Below are 21,196 nucleotides of genomic sequence, written 5' to 3' on the forward strand. Positions count from 1 at the left end.
ATTGGGTGACATTGAAACATTTTTTTGTGGGACTAAATGATAGCACAAGCCGCCGGGCCATTGAACCAAAGAAAGACGTATCCACATCAATCCTGATGGACTGTCTAATCTGTAATCAATGTCCCTCTGTTCCAGTAGCCTCTGCTGACTAGGAATTAACTGTCTATTTATAATCCCAAATTTACTTCTGTGCCAAAGTTATAGGAAAGAGGCTTTATCCCCACCCCTCACCCTTTACCATTAGTGATACGTTTCTGTGTGCTACAACTTTCACCTGAAGCTATGCCATACACTATCATTTTAAAAGGTATTCCTCTTCTCAGATCAGAACAGGTGGAAAGACAAGACCACCTTCTTAATAAAGTCCACCCACTGGCGTGGGTGACAAAAACACACTATATGATGAAATAAAAATGGCCCAGAGAATAGCATGGTAGGAATTGACCCTAAAACAGACCCCAATTATTGTATTGTTAATTTCAGGTACGAAAACATTGCGAGAAATATCCTCTCGAGGCTCAATTCCATCAACCAGGCTATTGCAGAACAGAGGCTGCCCCTCAGGGTTTTTGAAAGATTCAGTATTAATCCTCTTGATTCCAAGTAACATGATTCAGGGACCTTCACATTCCTTAGCTTTTCTGATTCCGTTAATTATAAATATGCTGCACTTGCTCAGTATGAGACTATAGATTGGCAAACCTATAGACTAGCCTCAAATCCCACATTCATTATTAGGATTGCGGATCTTACCTGTAGTGTATCTGAAGGTTCATTAAATTCTCACAATTTCACCAGTTTAGTGGATGTCACAGACATTGATAAACATCTTGATATATAACTTCAAATGGTGACAAGCACACCCTATTTAAATCATCAGGGAAAATCACTAGTTGGAATCTTGCAGGTGTTAATTGAAAGATAAAAAAATCTTGAATAGCTGGTGCTTGCCAGGGGGTATGACATCATCTGTTGTCAGGAAACATGAGCTACTCATCTCCACAACATGTCCAGGGTTTCATAATATATTTCACACCAGCAATTCCCCCCTCTCAGGTAGCTCACAGGGCAAGTTGATAACTCTGATAACCTAGTTTTGCCACACTTCCAACAATTGCGGATAGAATGCAGCTCAAATAAATTCTTGCTAAATAATTATTACAATAATAACTTTGATGGCAACTATGCTAATATTGCTAGCGCCTTATGTGGAGAAATTGAGGGGTCCTGCACCAGACACAAAAATCTAATTTCTCTATTATTGATGGGATACTGCATCACTGTTACCAGTCAGGCAATACCATGTGTGACATAACAGATCCCCAGTGAGAACCTCAAACACACTTCATCAATAAATCAAGGCTTTGTAAAGCACATCATATCCCCCTTGAGGGTGTCAAGGTGCTGGAGTTTCTGCTTTCTTAGTTGTCATCTGTTCATTCGAACAGCCGGGTCTTGAGTTGTTTCCATAATTGCTGGAGCGATGGGGTGGCCTTAGGTGCAGGGAAAGGTCTTTCCAGGCTTTGCCTGCCAGGTGTGAGAAGGAGCATCCTCTGCTGATGTTTTGGCAGATCTGGGTGATGTCTGCGAGGAAGAGAGAGGTGAAGGTGTCTGGTTGGTCGGTGGACGGTCAAGCGTTTGTTGGTGTAAGCTGGGCCTTCATTTTGCAGGGCTTTGTCTGCATGGGTCAACATCTTGAACTGGAATCTGGTGGGATCGAGAGCCAGCGTAGCTTCTTGAGGTGGGAAGTGATGTGGGTACATCTGGGGAGATCTAGAATGACTCCAGCTGCTGAGTTCTGTATTGTCTGGGGTCTCTTCAGGAGGCGTGTGGTGATTCCTGCATAAAGTGTGTTCCTGTAGTCTAGCCTGCTGGTGATGAAGGCCTGCATGACAGTCCTTCTGTTGTTGACTGGGAGCCACCCGAAGATTTTATGGAGCATGCGTAGGGTGTGGAAGCAGGCAGATGAGACTGCGTTTACCTGTTTCTGCATGGATAGCTTGCTGTCAAATATGATGTTGAGGTTGCGGGCATGGCATGGCCATCATGCATCATTGCATGAAGAGCTGTTGTTCCCAAAGATGAGGACTTCCGACATGTCCGTGTTGAGCTTGAGATAGTTGTTCTTCATCCAGTTGGTGATGTTCTTCACACATCTGTGGAAGTTAGCTCTGGTGGTGGAGGGATCTTCTGATAGTGAGATGATGAGCTGGGTGTCGTTGGTGTAGGAGATTATGTTGAGTCCGTGTGATGTGACAGTGCTGGCCAGGAGGGTCATGTACGTGTTGAAGAGGGTGGAACTGAGGGACCATCCTTGGGAGATGCTGTGGGTGATCTTCTTGGGTTCCGAAGTGAATGGTGGGAGACTGATTCTCTGGGTTCTTCCGCTGAGGTGTGACGTGATCCAATTGAGCGCATTTCCCTGGATTCCAATGTGGTGGGGTCTGTAGATCAAGATGTGTTGGGAGATGGTGTTGAAAGTGGCTGGCAAGTCCAGGAGGATGAGGGCTGCCATTTTGCCGCTGTCTAGAGGAGGGCCCTGATGTCATCAGTGGCTGTGATCAGGGCTGTCTCGGAACCTGGAATTTGAGGAGCCCAGGAGGTTGTTGTGTTTCAGGTGTTCGATAAGTTGCTGGTTGATTGCATTCTCAAGAACCTTGACTGGAAAGGAGAGCAGGGAGATGGGCCGGTAGTTCTTTAGTTCCGCTGGGTCAGTGGATGGTTTCTTCAGGAGGAGCCTTACTTCAGCGTCTTTCCAGGCCTCGGGGAAGGAGGCTGAGGTGATGGAGATATTCAGGCCTTTCTTGAACTTGTCACCAATCGTTTTGCTACTGAGGTTGAAGACGTGGTGGGGACAGGAGTCTGTGGGTTCACCTGGGTGCGTGGAGTTCAAAATGGAGATTGCAGCTTGATTTGTGAGAGGGTTCCAGTGGGTGATCAGGTGCTCAGGGTATGTGTTTGTGGGTGTGAGCAGGCTGATGCTGTTGGCGGCAGTGGGTTGGGGTTTGAAGTTTTCATGAATGATGAGACCTTGTTGTGGAAGAAGTCCGCCATGGTGTCACACAGTTCTTGCAAGGGGATGACGCTGTCTCTGGCGGCTGCGGGTTTGCAGGACTCCTTTACAATGGTGAAGGGTTTGTTGCTGTGGTTTTTGCTGGCTTTTATGTGGTCTGCTAGGGCGATATTCTTTGTTTCTTTCAGGAGTTGATGATACTGGTTGAGGGCTGCATTGAAAGGGGTATTGTCTCCTGTCTTTTTACACTACAGTGAACCAGCTGGCTCTTCTGGCAGGTCCATTGGATTTGGCTGGCTTGGCTGGGAGAATTGTATCGGCGCATTCAGTGATTCACTAGGAGATGTTCTTCAAAGCATTTTCTGGGTAGGATGTTGTGTCTGGGAGGTGGGAGTTGAGAATCTTGTTCCACTGGTCTTCTGATATCTTTTTTTCAGTTTCTGCACTTGAACCTGGGGAGTAAGGTGCCTGTGTTGGTGGGTCCAGAGCTGATGAAGTGGACGCTATAATGGTTGGTACAGGTGAGCTGAGAGACGTGTTAATATTTGACTATGTCGCTGGATGTGAAAATGGGGTACAGCATGTGCCCTGCGATATGGGTAGGTTTGGTGACAAGTTGCTTGAGGCCTCTGTTACTGATGCTTTCCAGGGGGTCGGTTGTGTTGGTGTCACTGGGGTCATTGAGGTAGAAGTTACCTCAGATGGTAACGCAATACATTTTCTTCTTTCAAAATATTGCCTTCAGTTTACTCTTGACTAGTTAACTAATATCCCGATTTTAACATCAACAATTACGAGCAGAAAACTTTACAGTATAATGGATTTTATACTGTTTTCAGATGATTTGTTAAGTTTCTTTCTTGAACATGTTGTTACAGAGAATGTGTTTCAATGTAAGGAGTCTTGCAGAGATGAGGTAGATACATTCAAATTACTTCACAACACTATTTTAGGAAGCAAAGCTAAAATGTTTTAATGTTTAGCGAGATGGCCCGCTGAAATCTCAGGTGCTCGAGTATATTATTTGATTAAATTAGTGAGCTTTAGACTATCCCCATGCAATTGCTGAAGTTGAAACCTTAAAGATGATTTGATTCACATTGCTCACAAACACAGCAATCTTCAAAAAGATGTTAAAATGGTACTAGAGGACACCAAATATATTCTTTTAAATTTCAGTTGGCCTATAAGAACACATTTGTGAGTAGGAAAAAAGTAATTAGAGAGTCCATATTATCTTCCAGCTCCATGAAAGATACTGAAGCATTTTGGCAGGTGATTAATCATCCATAGTTAAGTAACTCCACAGAGTCTGGTCTTAAACTGTGATCTCGCATGACACCTAGTTAGACAATTTCACCAAGGTATATAGTGACACATCTTCCCCAGATAAATTGTCAGCTGTTATGGGGACATAATGGGACAATGGAACAGTCCAGCACTCGATGTGGAGATGAATGAAGAAATGGTTGCTAAAAATAGGTTCCTAAACGATAAAGGCCTGGGTCCAGATGGGGTTTATGCAAACAAATGTCCTGAATGCTATTAGTAGAACGGGCCCGCCAAAGTTATTGCCACATGCTACAATAGTATCCAACTTCAAAAAGGGGAGCAAAGATGACCCAAAAAGTTATAGCCCCTATTGCTCATTAATTCAACTGCAAAAAGTTGAGCAAGAGTAAATTAGAACGTCTAGAAGCCTGGGCTCATGATAACATTATCTCAGATGTGCAGTTTGATTTTTGCATTGGCATTGATACTTTTGAGCAGTGCCTCACACTTTACCTATTAATAAACAAATATTCAGTTGCTAAAGTGGCTTGACTGGACTGTCTATTTAGCCTTCATAAACCTCCGATCGGCATTTGCCCATGTGAACTTCATGATCGGGATGGGGGTGGAATCCAACATAATCAATCTTACTAAGAAAATTACATACCGAGGTAAGTGCTAGTGTGAGGTTTGGCGCCACTGCAAGACAACAAAACCAATTAATTTAGCAAGGAGAGTATGGCAGCGTTGCGTGTTAGTGCCATTTCTTTTTATGCTTCATAGAAATGGCCATGGGAGACATCTAGTGAATTTGAATGTGGTTCTTTCGCACATTGGGACTCGCCCAAAGTCTGCTTTGCTTTACACGCATAATTCAGTGCTTATAGCTAGGATGCCACTTAGGCTACAGAAATTACTCAACCAATATACAGTTTTCATGACAGATCGAGAGTTATTGTTGAACCACTCAAAGACCTACATAATAATTGAAGTCCCAAAAAAGGCATAATAATAGTTACTACATAGTACATAATTCTAAAATCTTGCCTATTTCAACTTTTCCCTATTTGGCAGTTCTATTCAACCCTAACTGCGATGAACAGCCCTACTATGTTCAACTCCTACATGACCCCCTGACTAACATCATCAGAACCCACGTAATTAACATCATAACCTATGCCAGCGACACAAAGCTCATCTTCTCTCTATCTGAAGAACCAGCCACTACGAGGGCCAATTTCTGCCGGTGCATGACCAGCGTCACCGACTGGATGCCGAACTACTGCCTCAAACTCAACACAGATCAAACAGAGGTACTCAACTTCTGAAACAACACCTCCCCTTGGAACGATTCCTGGTGGCCTTTGGAACTAGAGCACCCACCCACTTCTACAGACCACTCCTGGAACTTTGGCATCATCCTGGGCAGCAAACTCACCATGAAAAAACAGATCAACACAGTCTCCCCTGCTTGCTTCCTGACTCTTCAAATGTTCCGTACATTATTCAAATGTCTCCCAGTCAGCACCAGACGTACCATCACTCAAGCCCTCATTACTAGACAATTAGACTACGGCAATGCACTCTAAGCAGGAATCACCAACAACCTTCTAAAGAGACTGCAGACCATACAGAACTTGTTGGGCAGACTCATCCTCGACCTCCGAAGACCAGTGCTTAATTTGTAAAATATTAAGTGCAGGTGCTCACATTTTTTGTAGGAGGCCACACCCACTCCCCAGCCCTGCCCACTTCATCCTCTGGCTCCACCCACTTCATTTATTGGCTCTACCCACATCAACAAGCCTCAACACACCACAGCCAGCTCCTCACTTCTTGAGTTCCGCAAGAAGCTGACGAGCTTGTTCTTCATATAAGCACCTTCCGGTCATACCCTGCTCTGGTACTGCACTTCAGAGGAACTTCTGCTGCCACTCCTGGGGGCACCACTTGAAGACTGGACTAAAAGTGTACCCTTTTTCTTTTGGTTGGTTGTATATGCATGAATATCTGTAGAAACATTGCTCTGTCTGCTTGAACATGTGATTTATTTAAATTTGCCCATCGATATTGTGTGCTTGCATGTATTTGTGCTATTCAAAAGTCCAACATATTGTTTTTGTTATTGCCTATTTTGTTTTGCTTGATACTAATAAAAGTCTAATTTTAAAGAGCAGCAAAACGCTGTACAGAGAATACCTATTGTAGTTTTAGCTTCTCAAACGCAAGGTATAAATAGAAATGTATGTAGGGCAGTAGAACCTGTAGGAAAGGAATCAGACTGTAATCGGAGTAGTATCGCAATCGTGGCGAATAAAGTGATTTGCTTATAATTGTAGAATGTGTTGTCAATGAGACAGGATTGGAACCAGATCAGTGCTGGTGCGCAGCAGCAGAGGGTAAGAGGGAGATGGGGGGGGGGGGGGTTTAATAGGGTGTAAAACGGCACCAGTGGCAAGTAAAAAAATTATTTCAAGCAGCTTAATCTGAATCATTGGATTCAAGAGGGACGTTGTTGTTTGCAGATGTTAAATCGTTTTAAGAATTGCGGCTTGGACCTAGCTCGACATGCTAATGGCCTGCCTATATCAGGACCCAGGTCTCCATTCCAACAATTCGCTCAGGCGAGATGGGGGAAGACCAGTGAAGGTAACATTTCCCAGCGTTATCTCATTACCTTGAAAGTGCCTAAGATGGAAGCTACACAAAAACAAATTAAAAGAGCGCATTAATTTATCACTTCGCAGCTGCACCTTATACTTTATCACTTACTCAGTGTCTTTGAGCTGAAAGTAACCAGGACGCCTCAAGTAAGATCCACACATGGAGGCTGAGGTCAGAAAAATGCCAGAAAACAAACACACACACAAAGAAAGCCTCCGGAGAGACCGGCTTTAGAACTGAAATAAAAAACACATTTCCGATTCATTGGCAACCTCTCATAGTTAGTTTGTGATGCACCCCCGCAACCGCAGGGCAGGTCCAAGAGGAACCCCTGATTTCCATACAGCCTTGCAGCAAGATTTATGAGCTAATGCAAAACCGTGCATTTAACTTTATTGCTTATCCAAGCCCCTTAATTTATATACACGTTTAACATTATTCAGACTGCAGCCCAACTATTTTCCTTACTTTGTTACATTGCTTGGAGCTGTGAGGACGACTGCTCAATGATTGACATTAAAGAATCCTATTCATTGTCTAAAACCACACACACCCATACAAAACTTGATATATTTCCTTTTAAATGATCACTCTACAGCAAAGAAATATAATTCTTACTCCTCATTGCTGTGCAGCTCAACTAACAGGCGACTGATTCATAATTCTGTCTGCATAGCACACATACCAAGCAGGTGTAAATGACTAACTTCAGAGAATGTCAGTCTAAACTGGCCTGTGGCCCAGAGATGGCACAGTGGACACCTACGCATAAATGGAAAACAATGCAGGGGGTTTAATGCTTACAAAATTATATATGTATTAACAATAGTAAGTGGGAGACATTAAACCCCAAGGTATGCTCTGCAGCTATATGACGCCTGTTAATGAGAAAATGACACCTTGTTGCTTGTCATACTTTACTACATTTGCTAATGACGCACTACATTTAAGCGTCGCATAACAGAGTGGCCGATTCCACCTTTGAAACAAATCTTGCCGTTTGCCGAGAACTCACAGTAGGAGGAGGAGGCAAAAATAAAACCTGCCTCAATCACTTTGTGCCTCTTCCCCCTTTCCCACCATTCAAAACATACCAATGAAACAGAGGCGAAGCAATGGTTTCTTCTCTTCTTTTTCTAGTTTTGTGCGTAAATGGCACAGACGACAATGAACGTGGCAAGTGTAAGGTATTATATTATAGTCATTAAAGTGTAACTGTCTTTGTCCCTGGTCTCTAACAACCGTCATAGATTTCTACTCACTAGATTGAGATTGAATATATTACATTTTATGGTGGTTTCCTTAGACCCAGTTCTATATTCTGCGACCACATTATATTTACTGTTTTTCTGCAAATTGTATACCCAGATTAGGAACCATTTATTATTCTGCTTTCTGAGGGAGGCAAATTTTAGATATTATAGGCAAGCTATGTTTTATGTACAATCGCTACATCAATTCATATTTGTTTGGCTGCTGTTAATTATATCCAGCTCTCAATGAAATGGAAAAAGCGCTTGTGACAAGCTGTCACTTGTTAATTAGTTGTAATTATTGCACTTTAGTCCCAATCTGAAGTATGGTGATTTTTTTAGGCTCATCAATTCTACTTTGATTTTTCATTTATTCATGAGATTAATTTTAACCTTTAATTTATATAAATTCAGTTATTACATGGATTTGTATATTTTCTTTTAAATTGCACCATTTGTACTATATTTTTATCTCTTTCTTTTTTATGGTCTGTTGGACCTGGCCCTTTTTGCAGGGTTATCCCAGAATATTTTGCCTTCCTCCTGTATTTGTTCTGACATGTTTTTGTTGGTTTTATGGCTCTGGTCACCTTACCACCGCTGATCTTACATGTAAGTATTTAACTTACATGTAAGTCCCTTGTACAGTGGTATCCCATATACTCAGGGCCTGTAAATTAAATGTTACTAGTGGGCCTGCAGCGATGCTTGCACCACCCACAGAAGTAGCCTTTTAAACTTGTCTCAGGCGTCTGCCACTGGACGGCCTGCATGCGCAGTTTACTGCCACAGTAACGTGGCATTTAAAGCGTTTGCCAAGTCTGAAACTGCTCTTTTAATACATATAGGTCACCCCTAATGTAGGCCCTAGGTAGCCCTATGGGCAGGGTGCTGTGTAGGTGAAAGGCAGGACATGTGCCTTTGTTGTGTGATTGTCCTGGTAGTGACATATAACCTATTTGGTTTCTCACTGCTGGGAGGCCTACTCCTCTAATAGGTTTGCATTGGGAATTCCCTGATATGAAAGGGGTAGTGTGGCCTTCTTTGGTATGTCTGGAATAGTAGTGATTGTAGTGTAGTTCCTATATCCCTGATAGGCTCTGTGCATTGGAATAATATACACTATAGTTTTGACATAGGACTGATGTCAGTATGTCTCTATCGAGTACATTAAACCTTAATTACTTGTGTGTGCCAGCTAACTCAGAGGTCACTAGAAAACTTCTCGAATGATCAAGAAGGGATTAGTTTCTGACAACTGCATAAACATGACAACTTTATTTCCCTTAGAATTGGAACCATCTCAGAATCGTGGAAACAATAGATAACAGTTTCACTCAGTCAATCGTGCATGCTTCGTTTCTAAAGAGTTACACAGAAATAGATACACGGGTGTTTTCAATAAAAAGGGTTTATTGAACAGTCTTATTTCTCATGCAAGAGATATGAACTGCTACAATCGTAAAACAGAATGCGAAGTAAAATATGTACAGCGTTAGCAGTAAGATGAAATAATACTGCAATAGCATGGTTTGTAGCTATGACAGATATTCATAAAAATACATACATAAATACCACAGGCTAAAATGTCAATACTCATCTGATGCTTCTAGCTAGTTCTACCCCAGTGTACCTAACCGAAGTGTAGTACGAGGTAAGAAGTAGGTGCTGTGTAACTATAGTCTAGTTTAGCTATAGTTGCCAAGATTTGCCAAAAGTCCCTCTAGGTTCTAGTCCGCTCCATACCTTAGAATGAGTAAGGTTGGAATCTCTTTCCGAGTCTCGATCTCTAACACCCCGCAAGGGGAGTCAGAAACACTGGAGCTGGATTCTCTGCGAGGAGAATGACAGCGTCTGGTCAGCGCGTCGTGCAGGTAGGCAGCCGAACCGTGGTTATACCTTGAAGGTGTTTAGGAATGCCAGTATTGACGTAAAAGTCGGGCAGAAGAACGTCATGAATGAACCCCTAAGGAATAGATGTTCATGCATAATAAATGAGTTCTTGGAGAAATCAATATCCAAGCAAGGGGAAGTCCTAAAGGCTTAAGAGTCTGGTTTTCCAAGAACTCGTTGTGACGTAGATGAATGGATGTAGGTGGCCATGCCTGTATTTGGTTAGCATGGATATTGCCTAAATAAGGGTAGGATTTCTATAGCTAAATATGGGCAATGTGAATTTTGCCTCTATAAAGACATAAATCGGGAAATATACGGTATCTAAATCAACACACAGCATAATAAATCCTGCGCATTGGTGAAAGCGGATTTGTTATTACTATTTTAGAATTGCCACTTTTAGAAGTAGACATTTCTGCGTGCTTATCACTCTTTCTGCCCTGCCTGGTTATGTATTCAACTTCGGTTTAGACTGACAGGAGCAGGGGATATGCACTCACTCTAGACAGTCACAAGGGGGTTTAAGGTGTGCCCTGACTTTCCTGGGTGACTCAGAGCCAGGCTGAATAGACCTGGTCTGCATTTAGAGTGGTGGGAAGAGTTGTCACCTGCACCTGAATAGGGCTATGTCTGCCTTTCAGAATGCTGTCTCCGCCCCCATGTAGTGTGTCTTCAGCCAGGGCTGGGGATTGAATTGGGGTGTTGTGCACTTCTAAAGTTCGTTTGAAGTGGTGCCAGAACAAATACTTTGTGGGTATAAGTACAGGGGCTGTGACCCCATAATTTTAGACACTGTGTAGACTTGTAACCAGACGCTTTTGGCTCTACAGACTGCACCTGGCCAGAAGGAACTGTTATGCTGTCAGGAGAAACTGACATTTGGACCTTGCTTTGTTATGCTGACCTGCAGGAAGGACTGTCTCCTTGCCCCATGGACCGTGTGTGCTGGCCTTATTTCCTGAACCTGCATGCCCCAGTGCTCTCACAGGAGCCCAGCGCAAGGTGAGCAATGTGAACTGCTCCTGGTGGTTACCAAGAACTTGTGTCTCACTCCTTTGCCTGGGAAGAGAGTGTATTGAGCACTTGGCTTTGCCTTGTGCAAGAAATCAGCTTGTTTGCAGATCTCTTCCAGTTTCCTTTTGATCAGCGTGTGGTGTGCTCTGTGTGGTCACAAACTTGGTGGTGCCCCCATGTGTGTTTACATACTTTATGGGCTCCTCACTGTCCAAGTGCCCGTCTGGTACAGCGGTAAATGATTGGCCCTCAGGACAGCAGCACGCCTGAAGCAGAGTTCTGAGTCCTACTCAGCACTGTGCACCTGATCACTGTCTGCCTCTTTGGAGCACTGCTTGACAACCTGATGCACTGCCAATGATCTTGAAGGGATTCCCTGCTGTTCCCTTACAGTTGGAGGTCAGGATCAGACCTCGCAAGTCGCAATCACCCACCTGCGCAGTGGTGTCACCACAAAAAAGTAACCAGCGAGCCAGGACCACAGTGTTGCCAAGGAGATCCTGGATGTCCCCTGTCATGTGACTGCATTGCATGCCAACGCCTGTTTTACTTTCCCGGCAAGGAGTAGACGAGTTGGGAAGTGAAGCCGTCCCCCATCTCAGGCCACCACTTCGCTGTGAAACCCCAGTGGTGACACTCTGACTTTCCCAGCTCTGAAACCGAGGAACCACCATGCCGAGAACTGCTACATCTGACCGAGCAGTCTTAGAATGGGTGTATAGTGCTCCTCACTGCACTTCTGGAGGCATATTATTCGCAGCTACTGCACCATGCGATTGCAGGCAGCTGCTCTTGAGGATTTCACTGTTCAAGGGAGGGCGGGAAACAAAGCCTACCTACTAGATGTTTCAGTGCATTTCCCACTTCTCGAGCAGCACCTTCCTTTGGGAGCACTGTGTTTGGCCCCACAGGCGGGGTGAGACCTCAACAGAGGCCGCAGCCCAGGACTGCTGGACCCTACGCTTTATGGTGATTCCTATGTTTGTATTCTCTTCACTACCAACAGCATTTTATGCCCTAATGTTGGTATATATATCATTTTAGTCCCTAAACGGCTTCATTTTCATATAGATAAACCCATATGTCACACGCAAAACAATTTATACAACATATTTCAAATGGTGTTTTGTTCTTGTTCTCCACAAGTTGCTTTATAATAAAGCAACTTATGGAGGACAAGACAGAAAGAACAACACACAATTTGAAGACTTCTTTGTTATTGAAATCTGTTGTATAAATTGTTTTGCGTGTGCCATTTGGGTTTATTAAGACTTGCATGGATGATGATTGCAGCTGAACTTGGATTTACAAAGCATTTTACAAAAAGGAGGAATAACAGGGGTAGTGCAGGAGGACACGTAGGAAGAAGGGGAGGTAACTTGATGCTGTTCTTGTTCCCCTGAACTCCCTGAGTGGCAAGAGAACCTCTCGGAGACAAAATATTAACCCACAGAGCAAAAACCTTTGATAATGAATTTGGGGGACTGATTGCTTAATAACACAACCCACATGAGATTGACTTTTAATCTGACTAAATACTAAAAGCGTTTTTTATACAGTTTTTTGTACGACACAATGTGGATCATTTTAAAATTGGTTTAATTCTTTTGTAATAGTGAATTGTGTTCTGATTTTACATTAAATGTCGTTTGGTCCCGTGCTCTCCATGCCACTGGAATCAAGCTATCCTGGTGGCTGAAGAGGGGTGAAACCCTGAAACTGGTCCTAGGATGCTTGTTTCCAGTCCAGGGAGGACCTGGCTTGGAAGTTCGGGCTGGACTGTTCCCATGAGGCACAGGGTCAAGACTGATTTGCATATGGCTGGGTTCAAACTGGAACGGCATGGTGAACAAAAAAACGATGGATTTAGGCCCAGATCTCTGTACTGGGGTGAATGTATGACATTGTTCTGCATTCTGTCCATCAACTGTTGTTTTTGCATTTGTCACCCTGAGTAGGAAGGGTATGCCCAGAGGCGGGACCCGTGCTCTCCATGCTACTGGAATCAAGCTATCCTGGTTGAAGAGGGGTGAAACCCTGAAACCGGTCCTAGGATGTTTGTTTCCAGTCCAGGGAGGTCCTGGCTTGGCAGTTCGGGCTGGACTGTTCCCATGAGGCACAGGGTCAAAACTGATTTGCATATGGCTGGGTTCAAACTGGAACGGCATGGTGAGCAAAAAAACGATGGATTTAGGCCCAGATCTCTGTACTGGGGTGAATGTATGACATTGTTCTGTATTCTGTCCATCAACTGTTGTTTTTGCATTTGTCACCCCGAGTGGGAAGGGTATGCCCAGACGTGGGTCCCGTGCTCTCCATGCCACTGGAATCAAGCTATCCTGGCTGAAGAGGGGTGAAACCCTGAAACCGGTCCTAGGATGCTTGTTTCCAGTCCAGGGAGGACCTGGCTTGGCAGTTTGGGCTGGACTGTTCCCATGAGGCACAGGGTCAAGACTGATTTGCATATGGCTGGGTTCAAACTGGAACGGCATGGTGAGCAAAACACCGATGGATTTAGACCCAGATCTCTGTACTGGGGTGAATGTATGACATTGTTCTGCATTCTGTCCATCAACTGCTGTTTTTGCATTTGTCAGCCCGAGTAGGAAGGGTATGCCCATACGTGGCTCCCGTGCTCTCCATGCTACTGGAATCAAGCTATCCTGGCTGAAGCGGGGTGAAACCCTGAAACCGGTCCTAGGATGCTTATTTCCAGTCCAGGGAGGACCTGGCTTGGCAGTTCGGGCTGGACTGTTCCCATGAGGCACAGGGTCAAGACCGATTTGCATATGGCTGGGTTCAAACTGGAACATCATGGTGAGCAAAAACACAATGGATTTAGGCCCAGATCTCTGTACTGGGGTGAATGTATGACATTGGTCTGCATTCTGTCCATCAACTGTTGTTTTTGCATTTGTCACCCCGAGTGGGAAGGGTATGCTCAGTCGTGGGTCCCGTGCTCTCCATGCCAATGGAATCAAGCTATCCTTGCTGAAGAGGGGTGAAACCCTGAAACCGGTCCTAGGATGCTTGTTTCCAGTCTAGGGAGGACCTGGCTTGGCAGTTCGGACTGGATTGTTCCCATGAGGTACAGGGTCAAGACTGATTTGCATATGGCTGTGTTCAAACTGGAACGGCATGGTGAGCAAAAAAACTATGAATTTAGGCCCAGATCTCTGTACTCGGGTGAATGTATGACATTGATCTGAATTCTGTCCATCAACTGTTGTTTTTGCAATATTATTTTCTACCCACCCGCTATCCAACACTTTCCCTACTGTTGCACTCACTGGAGTGGAAATAGTAATTTTTACTCCCCTGCTATCCAACACTTTCCCTACTGTTGCACTCACTGGAGTGGGAGTAGTAATTTTTACCCCCCTGCTATCAAACACTTTCCCTACTGTTGCACTCATTGGAGTGGGAATAGTAATTTTTACCCCCCCGCTATCCAACACTTTCCCTACTGTTGCATTCTCTGGAGTAGGAATATTAATTTTTACCCACCCGCTATCCAACACTTTCCCTAGAGTTGCACTCATTGGAGTGGGAATAGTAATTTTTACTCCCCTGCTATCCAACACTTTCCCTACTGTTGCACTCACTGGAGTGGGAATAGTAATTTTTACCCACCTGCAATCCAACACTTTCCCTACCGTTGCACTCGCTGGAGTGGGAATATTCATTTTTGCCCCGCTGCTATCCAACACTTTCCCTACTGGTGCACTCGCTGGAGTGGGAATAGTAATTTTTACCCACCCTCTATCCAACACTGTTCCTACTGTTGCACTCCCTGGAGTGGGAATAGTACATTTTACCCCCCCCCATGCTATCCAGAACTTTCCCTACTGTTGCACTCCCTGGAGTGGGAATAGTAATTTTTACCCCCCATGCTATCCAACACTTTCCCTACTGGTGCACTTGCTGGAGTGGGAAAAGTAATTTTTACCCACCCGCTATCCAACTCTTTCCCTACTGTTGTATTTGCTGGAGTGGGAATAGTAAATTATTCCCCTACACTATCCAACACTTTCCCTACTGTTACACTTGGTGGAGTGGGAATAGTAATTTTTACCCACCCGCTATACAACACTTTCCCTACTGTTACACTTGTTGGAGTGGGAATATACATTTTTACCTCCCCGCTATCCAACACTTTCCCTACTGTTGCACTTGCTGGAGTGGGAATAGTAATTTTAACCCCTCTAATATCCAACACTTTCCCTACTGTTACACTCCGTGGAGTGGGAATAGTAAATTTCTCCCCTCCGCTATCCAACACTTTCTCTACTGTTTCAATTGCTGGAGTGGGAATAGTAAATGATCCCCCTTCGCTATCCAACAATTTCCCTACTGTTGCACTCTCTGGAGTGGGAATAGGTATTTTATCCTCTACGCTCTCCAACATTTTATTTACTGTTATAGTTAATGTAGTGTAAAGTATTTTTGTACAAATAATTATTAATTCAATTCTTTTTTATTTATTATATATATATTTTATTTTTATATTTATATGACAGGTTTATGTATATATATGTATTCTTAATTTTTATTATGTTTCTAACATTTTATAAATAAATAAAATAATTATTTATTAATATTATTAAGTTAATATATATAACACTTATGTTTAATTTTTTGTAATGTTACATTTATTATTTATTACTTTTAAATAATTCTATCTGTGTTTTTATTCATTATATTTAGTATTTAGTTAATTTTATATTATTTTTAAGACATTTAATAAAAACGAAATTTCATACACCGATATTTTAAACAACGATATTTTGGTTTCAATAGTTTTGTACTTACCTTTTTAAAGATAGGATGTCGAATTTCTGTCCATCGTTATTCTTGACACGATATTCTGGTCGGTCTATATTGTTGTCGTTGATAATATGTCAGTGATCCACTTTACACACTGCATCTAAAGTTAAGCTTGACTGCTGTTGCCAAGCTACCTGAGGGGTTGCCTGCCTCCTACCCTGACTAAGATTGTTGTTGCTGCTTAACCAGGGCTCATACCCAAGTCAACCCTGTTACCCAATATCTAACAGATATCCTGCGCAGATGCTCGTGCATTCCAAGAATTGCAAAACCAATAGGTTTCACGACTGAGACTTATTGGCTTAGCAAATGCTTTTTAAAAGGATTTCATAAATATTTAATGTTCATGCATAATATTTATTTGATTTCTTTTGTACAACAAATACATGTTAATTTGCTTTATCTAGCTCTATATATAAAGTTATACAAGTTTGAAACAATCCATGTTACAATGCATGAATACGAAACAGTGAAGATTCTTTTATGGCAATTCTGTAATGCTTTTCTCCTAGACCAATTAACATTATTCATATATTGCAACTGTGCAAAAACAAAACTCACTGCATAGTTGCAACATGAAATAGCATTAATTCTTTCCAGTCTTTTGATGTTAATTCATATTGCTTCCCCCATCTTCTGTCCTCAGCCCTCTGCTCCCCAAGGGAGCTGAGAGATAGGGCATGATGAGGCTCCTGGTCTGTACCTGAAGTGAGGATCTGCGGACAAAGATCAGATTTCATAATAGCTCTCGAAGAGATAGATTGCATTCTGGTACTGCGAATGTCTGTATTTTTATTGTGAAATGGAACTCTGGCAATGGCCAGAATCAAGGCAAACATAAGTTAACGTTCATTCAAGAATATTGTACACTTAAGGCCTTATTACGACTTTGGTGGTCCTCCAGCGGTGCTGCCACTGTGCCGTCCACTGGAGGACCGCCAAAGCCGTGGTACGCCTTCCAGCCTGAGCAGGAGTTTAATCCTGGTCGGGCGGGCGGGGCTGCGGCGGTCTGTTACTTGGGCTGTTAAGCTCACAGGAGAGCCTAACGTAAAGCCTTCTGCCGTAACAGTACCTGCAGTACGTTCCTGCATGGTGTGGCATGCATTCCTCACTGTGCAGGAACAGGGGTGCAATACCAGAGGGGCACAGCATGTGCCCCACTGCATGCACCCCCAGGCCCAGGTGCAGCCCCCTTAGTTGCCTCTCCGCCACCCTTTTCATGGTGGGCTCACTGTCATGAAAAGCGCAGTGAGAGAACAACTCAGAATATGCTTGGTAGTGCGCAGCAGCACTGCCAGGGTATTCCAGCTCCAGACTGCTACGTGACCATTGCAGGGTCCTGGATCCCCAGAAGACGCAGTGTGGCGGTGGTTGGACCGCCACCACGAGTACAGCTGTCCTATGGACCGCTGTAATCGTAATAAGGCCCTTAATCGTTATTAGCGGATGTGTGCAGTGTTTAGTCGATGATTGGGCTAGTTGCAAATATTTACTTTTAATCACCTCTTTTGTGTAGATGATTCAACAAAGAAATGAAGAATGTGACCATATCCAGTTTTTAATTGAAGAAAAGGATTCAAAAGAGGAAGACTGTTATGAAGACCTTGACAGATTTGAAGAAAATGGTACCCAAGAATCTCGAATCAGCCCTTACACTTTCTGTAAGGCTTTTCCTTTCCACATCATGTTTGACAGAGATCTTGTTGTTACGCAGTGTGGAAATGCCATATACCGAGTTCTTCCACAGGTAAAATTCCTGTTTTTAATGATAAGTAATGTTGGATTTTAAGCAATAATATTTGCTCACTACACATGCTTATAGTTCATTATAATTCAGTGGTAATGGAAATCCCTCTGATGTTTGCAGCAAATGCATAAATCATACTGTTTATAGAGAGAGGGCATTCTCAAGGATTAGCATTTCCCCCAGTGCCACCTAGCTGTAATTAAGGCCATGTGTATTTCTTCCAGAAAAAAAGAACATTTCTTTGAAGGTATTTGTTTATATTTCCTCATTGTCATCTGCAGGAGCACACATTTCAGAAACTGCGTTTTTATCTCAAACTTGTGCAATTATTATATGTTTTCACATATGTAAAATGTCCTTTAGTGCATCTTAGAAAATATCTAGTCAACTTACACTTTGAACTGGGACTTTTCCAAAAGGTGTCTTTTCCCTGAAGCAACTAGTCTACCCCATCGTGAACCTGCTTTGCTGGAATCTGGGTTACTTGCAGTACAATTTTGCCACTACGTGGGCAGTGATTACCCGTTATTTTGTTGCTCAAAAAACGTCATCTGATAACTGAAAGCATGAAAGCTGATGATAGTACAAATGTGTAGCAACAGTAGAGATATCCTCTGTACCGGCCTCTCTTGCGGTCGTTTCTGCTCCATCATCCCCAACCCAACCCTGAATCCCCGTCCTCCTGCATTATTCTGGCACTGAGAACTATATTTTATGGCTACATTGTTAAATTGACAACTTTGCAATTGTGCATGCTAGATTCTTGCTTGGCTCAGTCGCTTTGTTTTTGTTACATGTTTCATAGATGACCAATTTGGAGCTTTTATAATGACCTCCAATCCTTGCTTTGAACATGTTGTTAACATGTATTTTAATTTAGAGTTATCAAAAATGAAAGTATGTGGGGAAAGGGTAGCTGTCATATGATATTTTAGTTCTGTGTTTCTTAAAGAGGACAAATGTCCCGATGTCCCACAGTCTTCTAAAGGGGTCTTTTATACTCCACTAAGCTCTGTGTTCATGAACCCAGGAGACAAAACAAGAGCCTGCCTTATTACCTGCAGGTCTCTGCTCAAACATGCAGAAGATATATGGTTATTTCTATCGAATAATGACAGGGATATGATGTTCCTGACCGAAACCTGGCTAATAGAGTATTCTAGACCGGCTCTTGCTCTAGCTATCACTCCAGGTTTCAAAGTATGTTGCGCAAACAGATCGGGAATTAAAAGAGGGGGTGGGGTAGCCATCAAAGTGAGAGACTCCTGTGAGATCTCTTCTACAGAAATACAGAATTCGGGCTTGATTGAAAGATAACATTTTTGTATAAAGATTGGACCCACATCCTCTCTTGCTAAACTATTGATCTACAGATCCCCTAGCTGCCCTCTCAACCTTACTATAGATCCTTGTAATTTCATTGCGCAGAAGCCACTAAAATACGCAAACTATATTGTCCTAGGAGACTTTAATTTACATATTTTGGACCCCAACTGTACTCATGCATCTCAGCTGAAGATGTCACTCGAGGGGGCAAATCTCATTCAGCATGTAAGATCTCATACCCACCGTGCTGGCAATATCTTAGATCTGGTGTTCTCTAACATCCCGTCCTTGGTCGTTCAGCCCCCGCAACAAATGGTATGGACAGACCACAACTTGGTGGAAAAACACTTAATATGCATAAAAGGAACTGGAAGAAACTGACACCGGAATCCTTAGGCCCAATACTGTTGGAAAGCCAACCCCAACTCACCAATGATCCTAACATTGATGCGAACGCCTTGACTGGATGGATCTCCACCACCTTGGACAACCTAGCCCCAGTGAGGCTAGACAGATCCCCCAGAAACTCTCTGTCAGCCCCCTGGTTCACGTAGGAACTCAGAGTGAAAAAAAGTAAATGTAAACAAAAAGAACACCTCTGGAGGAAAGAAAACTGTCCTTTGGCTAAAATGACTTACAAGGAAACTCTAAAAGAACTTCATAAAGCTATGAGGGTTGCTAGAAGAGACTACTTTGTTATTTGAATCAACACCGCGGAAAACTCCTGCAAATAAATCTTTAGGATAGTTAGCTCCTTTATTAAGCCAGTAGCACTTGAAAGTAAGATACCACAGTCACCATCACTGTGTGCAAAACTGTCTGACTTCTTTGAGGAAAAAATCCAGAAGTTCTATGATGCCTACACGATTAGAATGGAAACTACTGAATCTGAAGCTGCGGAAACCCATGATGGGGCGGGTTTCCTTTTCAGAATTTCCCTCCATCTCACTACAGGAATCCTTGGCAGAGATTCTGAAATACAAATCGGGGTCCCCAGAAGATCCTTGCCCCCCTAAACTCTGGGGAGCACTCGCCCACATTATTAATCCCAACCTGAACCACTTATGGAACAGCTCACTTACCACTGGCATCTTCTCTGAGTCGTGGAAACATGCCATGCTTCTACCTCTCTTGAAGAAGCCCAATGCTGATCCGGGTGAACTTAACAACTACCGCTCGATCACTCTTCTTCCAGCACCTGCTAAGATGCTGGAAAAATTGGTTCAACAACAACTTACCAATTTCATTGACAGACGTGGCATTTTACATGAAAAGCAGTCCGGAGTTCGAGCGGGCTTAAGCACAGAGACAGCTCTGCTGGAGGTGGCAGAGTCTATAAGAATGGCGGTGGACAGTGGAGCCTCAGCCATGCTAGTGCTACTAGACTTGTCCGCCGCCTTCGATACAGTGGACCACCCAATCCTACTGGCCGGGCTTAAATGTGCGGGAGTGGAGGGGATGGCGCTCGCCTGGATAAAGTCCTATCTTAGTTGCCGCACACAAAAGTCCCTCTTCACCCTTTTAAGTCAGAAGCCAAACCTCTATGGTGTGGGTTACCACAGAGATCGGCATTGAGCCCTTTACTCTTCAACGTTTATCTGGCTCCACTCTTCTCGCTCATTGCGAAATGGGGAATAAAAACTATTTCCTACGCGGACAACACCAAGATGGTATTCTGCTTCAAGGACCAATCTGCTAACTCCTTTGTTAGATTTAGGGGATGTCAGAAGGACATCTCCAGCTGGATGAATAACAATAAATTAAAGCTTAATGCAGAGAAAACCGAGGTCCTATTTTTTGGCAATGCACTCCCACCGGCGGCTGGACTGTGGTGGCCGGAGGGAAGGGGTCTCCCCCCCGCCCCTCAACCACGGCGAAAAACCTTGGTGTAAATAGGAATATGACCTGACTTTCCCAACCCAAGTACGTTTTATTGCATCCTCTTGCTTTGGCATAATAAGAAGTCTGAGAACATTTCTACACTTACTACCAGAGAGTTGCCACAGATCTGTTGTCCCTGCAACTGTGACATCAAGGTTGGACTATGCAAATAGTCTCTACCTGGGGCTGCCTGCATATCCGATTAAGAGATCTCAGATGGTGCGAAATGCGGCTGTGATATTGATCAGAAGAGTACCTTTCAGACAACACATCTCTCCATACATCAAACAGCTTCACTGGCTG

At 43.4% G+C, this 21,196-nt stretch overlaps 1 protein-coding gene across 1 annotated transcript in view; it reads left to right on the plus strand.

Moving 5' to 3' along the window:
• The window catches only part of GUCY1B1 (guanylate cyclase 1 soluble subunit beta 1), a 377,660-nt gene that overhangs the window by 207,567 nt on the left and 148,897 nt on the right, over nt 1-21,196 (plus strand). Inside the window, exon 6 of the mRNA XM_085641713.1 lies at nt 17,456-17,686. Coding sequence (XP_085497839.1) covers nt 17,456-17,686 — 231 coding nt within the window. The remainder of the gene's footprint in view (nt 1-17,455; nt 17,687-21,196) is intronic.

The sequence above is a fragment of the Triturus cristatus genome, chromosome 2_2 (assembly GCF_964204655.1).
Source record: "Triturus cristatus chromosome 2_2, aTriCri1.1, whole genome shotgun sequence".
Taxonomy (NCBI): Eukaryota; Metazoa; Chordata; class Amphibia; order Caudata; family Salamandridae; genus Triturus; species Triturus cristatus.